This window comes from Pygoscelis adeliae, unplaced genomic scaffold (assembly GCF_000699105.1).
Source record: "Pygoscelis adeliae isolate BGI_AS28 unplaced genomic scaffold, ASM69910v1 Scaffold36, whole genome shotgun sequence".
Lineage (NCBI taxonomy): Eukaryota > Metazoa > Chordata > Aves > Sphenisciformes > Spheniscidae > Pygoscelis > Pygoscelis adeliae.
Genome location: NW_008824934.1, coordinates 3,378,487 through 3,383,590, shown reverse-complemented (window position 1 = coordinate 3,383,590; position 5,104 = coordinate 3,378,487). Strand labels below are relative to the sequence as shown.

General features: G+C 39.4%; 1 protein-coding gene across 1 annotated transcript in view; it reads right to left on the bottom strand.

Annotated features, from left to right (window-relative positions):
- Positions 1 to 2,491: 2,491 nt before the first annotated feature.
- Positions 2,492 to 5,104, bottom strand: part of APITD1 (apoptosis-inducing, TAF9-like domain 1) — a 3,626-nt gene continuing 1,013 nt past the window's right edge. The window contains exons 3-6 of the mRNA XM_009325275.1: positions 4,778 to 4,901; positions 4,379 to 4,412; positions 3,675 to 3,741; positions 2,492 to 2,664 (exon numbers count right to left, since the gene is read on the bottom strand). Coding sequence (XP_009323550.1) covers positions 2,506 to 2,664; positions 3,675 to 3,741; positions 4,379 to 4,412; positions 4,778 to 4,901 — 384 coding nt within the window. The 3' untranslated portion in view covers positions 2,492 to 2,505. The remainder of the gene's footprint in view (positions 2,665 to 3,674; positions 3,742 to 4,378; positions 4,413 to 4,777; positions 4,902 to 5,104) is intronic.

Genomic DNA, 5,104 nt, shown 5'->3' with positions numbered 1-5,104 from the left:
GTGTGTTTGGAGAGGAAGTAACAGATTTTAGCTGAGGACAACATCAGAGCTAACAAACTTTGAGACATACTATTTCCCTTCCTGACATGTTGGGCTTAATGACCTCAAAAAAAAAAAAAATCAGATAAGCTGTGCAATAAACATCCACTAGGCCTTCCTCTTGAAAGATAGCTACTATGTTATCAAAATGCTTGATGCTTCTAAAGGCCTAGGAGTCCTGTGAAATAAATACCAATTTTCTACTCAAGAAAGGAATAGGATAAAAAATGTAAGCAAATCAAACAGGACTGCGCATGTCTTGATAACCAGACCCCTACAGAAGTTACTCCTTTAGAGACAGAACAGTGGATAAGAGCAAAAGATACTTGATCGTTTTTTGCTTACCTATGTAAGTCAGGAGAAACTGTCCACCTAAAACATGCTCTGTAGTCCAATTTAACCTTAAGTTAGATCTACATTTTGTAGACATGAAGTATGTTTGATTCACTTAAGCTTATTTAAGTCGCATGGACACTTTAACTATGCAAAAATTAGCATTTCCTTGATCTTATTCCTGTAATATTTAAGAAGCTTTAACTTTTGAACGGGGTGACTGACCTGCCTGTGATTCATGAGGATGGATTTTGTATAGGTGTTCAAGAGAGAGGGATACAGTATGGAAGGTCTCAAACATAGCCAGAAGACGTGTGAAAGCTAGGGTGGCTGCCATTACGCTTTTTTCAGGGTAAAAATTTTAGAACGTCAAAGCCTTGAGTTAAAGTCTTCATTGTTAATACATTCAAGTAGACAAACCTACCTTGTAACAGAGGTTCCACCTTGTAACAGATTCCTTCTTCAGCAATAGATTTGCCATGAATGAGTATCCTCAATTAATGATCTTCAACGCTGCATTAATGATTTCTCCCTTAAAGCACCAAAAAAACCCTTTTGCATCTCCTTTGGGATTGGGCTGATGACCAGCGTACATTAAGGTAAATAAAGCCTCACGAACCTCAAGAAAGCAAGTAGTGTATAGTGGCATTAAAAAAAAAAAAGCAATATGAAAACTGAGTAATGTACGCACCGGTATGCCAAGAGGACAGATTTCCTGTTGATTACAGAACGGCTAGTTTATTATCTACCTAGCCTACATCAGCCGGTAGAATTCTTCTTCTAAAAGATATCTCATCCCTGAAAGTGGAACCGTTTGGGATAGGGGAAAGGGAGGGTAAAGTGTCATTGTGTAAAATTTCCTGTATAGAGCCAGAGAGAGGGATTCATGACATTCCTATTTTCTTCTGCACTGTAGCACTTGATTTTATTTGATCACTATTGGATAGTTACAGCCTAAAAAAGGCATGTTTTTTTTCCCTATCCACTACTGCTTAATAGCTCAAATACAGAACAAGAATAAAAGGGAGCACGTGTAAGAAGTCCAGAGCGTTACTCTTTTTCCATTGTGTCAGGTATAGCTGAGTGACTCTAGTCCAGAGAGTGCACTCTTCTTTCAAGAGAAGGGTTTTAAACAAGGGGCTACACCTAGAAGTTCTCAAGGATGATCAAAAATATTCTGTCATCTGGTACCTTCCTTATCTTGGGGTAGTATTTAAGGTATGAGTCTTACTAAAATGAGAACCTGATGATTTTAAACTTGGTTTTGGGGAATTGCCTTAAGCTGTATCCTTCAGGAAGGATACTTGATTAAAGGATTGGCTTCAAGGAAGAGCTTGTCTCATGAATCAAGGGCTGAGCAAGAGAAACAGTGTTCAAGTCTTTCCTCTCTTGCTGCATGCTTTAGACTATCCTTGGCAAGCATATTCTTGCTTGATAAAGTTTGCCCACGCAGTAGCTTAAGCAGCCTTCTCATTTCACTTGGCTATATCTGTCTAGTACCTCACGTCTTTAAATCTGCTGCTTTTGAGTCAACAGCATTTGGCAAGTCTCTATCAGTCCAGCAGAGGGCAATGGTGATACATTTCTGACCACCGCCGCGGAGCCACGTTACTACAGTACAATTTAGAAATATAATGCAACTTGCCGAAAGTGAAGACTGTACACCAGCAGTATCACAGGTGAAAAATGACACAAAACATGTTTTAATTGTCAAGACAACAAGTGAGCAATATGGCTATTAAAAGAAAAATAAAACATTCAAAATACCTAAGCAAAAGTGTCAAAAATGGAAGTGAGGAGGAAGTCAAACAATTACTACAGAAACCAAGTAGCAGCATGGAGGGAGCTGCACATACTGAGGTATTACAGTCAGTGAGAATGTTCTGCTTTAAACTCTTTATTTAAAGGATTTTGTTTTTAATAACAGATACCTTTTCGTGAGCAATTAAGGCTTTTTGGCTGTTTTACTGAATTCTGACAAACCTTTCATTTTTGGAACAAAAAAATCCAACTAATCATGTTCACCTAAAGATTCATTACTGTTGCTAACCTACAAGAGGAATCTCTAATAGGCTAACTTGGGTTCCTCTAGGATAATAAGAGAAAATGACCAGACATTACTTGAAAGGTAAATCATGCCATGTTGGAATCTTCACTTTCAGTCACAGCTGGTGCTTGTTCCCCAGAAGTTCTCCCTCCCTTAGCTGCACTGGACTTCTTCTTCTTCTTCTTCTCCTTTTGCTCCATGTTACTTGATGCGAGCTCTTCACTCTTCTGGGTGATATACTTTAGCTGAGAACAATAAACTAATCAGTCATCTACTGAGGAACTCCATATATTCATGAGAAATTAGAGAGACATGTTTAGGAGAAATTAACAGCGCAAATTCTTATTACAAAAAAGACGACAGACACTCCAAAAAGGCTGACAAGCATCATTGATTCTTGCTGAAAGTCCTCAGTCTAAGCTGGACATTCTCAGATACTCAAATGCCCTGGCAAGACTAGGATTTATACATGTATGTTACATCCACCTCTAGAACGAAGACAGCAACATTAGCAGTTACTCAGAGTTGTAGTTTGCCGAGATACAATCCGAGTACAGAAACATTGCAAGATTCCTCTGCACCCACTTGACATAAACAGCACATGGTAAGTTAGGAACACAAAATTCAGCTCCTGCATTTACTATGCCTTCTCAGGTAAGTTCATGTTGCATATTTCAAATCACAGATGGAAGGAAAAAATCCCCTCACATAAAATTAAAGTTCGTATTGGAAGTATTCTTCATGGAAATATTTACAGGTGTGTCTTAACACATTAGTGAATTTAAGTCCACTGAACGTCATACAGATCAGCACAGGAGAGAATACAACAATGTGAATCATCCCTATATTGATGTTAGGAGACTTAGCACCTCAAGGTGGACTCAAGCTATTCCTGACCTTAGGCTAAAACAAAGGAACACAGACAAAACAAGTTATTTACTTCCAAGATTGACAATGCTGTAATGTGCCTGTTTATTGCACTTTCGTACCTGGAACCTCAGCAGCCCTGTTGCAACCAGAACATTGCTGCTTGAATTGCAATCAGATCTGTGTTCCCACAGTGATGCATAGTGTCATGAAGCAAAATAAGATGAAAATTAAAAAATCACTGGATTGTGCCCATCCATCATCTATAAGCCAGTGAAATTGCTTAAGCAACGGTTGCTTCATCATCTATAGCCTTCATTCAAATGCTCTTAGGAATTAACCAATTGGTTTAAGAGTGTTGTGAGACAGAAAATACAGTGATTCTCACCAAAGAATTGCTCCTTCTAGCCAAAAGCTTCACATCTTCTGTAGTGACTGTGCTTCGTTTTGCATGCCTGCATAAAATTAAAAAACACCCCTTAATGTGTTTGCCAACATTGGTTGTAAGAGGCCATACAGCATCTGATTCAGAAAACTAGCTAAAAGGGCTTAATAGGGACCCAGTAAACCAAACATGCCTGTCTTTTCCAAGTATAATACACAAACACCTACTTTACAAGTTTGTACGTGTACATCTAAATTCCCACACTTCCTGTGTAAAAACAGTAGAACTTAGCAACCAGAACTTCAAGCACCACTGTTCCGTTCCCTCTTACTTGCCAGTAGCTCACTGTGTTAAGTTTTGACTCCTTAAAACATTCTCTTAACCTCCTTGAAGCAACCAGATGAAACACAGGCATGCTAGTAAGCACCTGTCACTCCCAAACCATCCAGTACTGCTATGGATCAACGCATTTGACAGTTTTATACAGTCTCTAATATAAACAATCACTTGTACCACATAAATGAACTTCCAAGATCAGGAGGAACCTACAGGGGAATATCTATTTCCTAACTTCACAGCCACTATTTAATCAGCCAATAGAACTCTCTAACTTGAATTACAAGAAATTATTTTAAAGATTATCTAGTTATTGCAGCTGAACACAAAAAAAGAACACCTTTGTAACAATCAAGTGCTTCAGCACCTACCTTGCAAACATTTCGAGGTCTTTTGCAAAGTTCTCTGGAGAAAACACAAAGACGCCACATATTTTAAAATGCTAACTCTGAGTAGGAAGAGATACATAATACAGTTCTCGCTGTTACAAAGATGTAACTGCAAATTATCCAAGTTAGTTATGAGAAGGGACCATAACTTGTTATTACGTGCCACTCTGTTGCACAGGCAGGCGGCCCACACAATATTTCCACATACATTTAAATGCTTTTTCCAGGTCCGAAAAATAGAATCGCTATTTCTTGTACTTTTAAAAATGTAATGCAAGAAACAACACATCAGTGATACCTAGTTCCAGTGCTATTTTTTTTAAAACATCGTTTCTCCAGCAATTGCTCTTGAACAAATAGATAATACGCAAACTTCTGTACCACACTGCCTGAAGGTGATCTCTGAAATAGCTGCAATGGTTTGTTTGCTGAATTGCATGTCTTTGTCTTCTGCAACATCCTGACACAGGCAGCCGACCGTGTAGTGAACCGCAGCCTTCAGCCTCTGAAAGGATCCAAGGCAGCGACAGGTCAGCTCTCTGCAGACTGATACACTAGCTCTTCCATAAATCATCAAAACTATTGAAAAGGACGCAACACAAGCGACCGTTTACGGACCCAACACGCCCAGCAACACCACGTTTACCATTCAGTGCCCCATACCCCCCCCCCCCCCCGCCCACGCCCCCTCCTGTTCCCGCCCCGCGC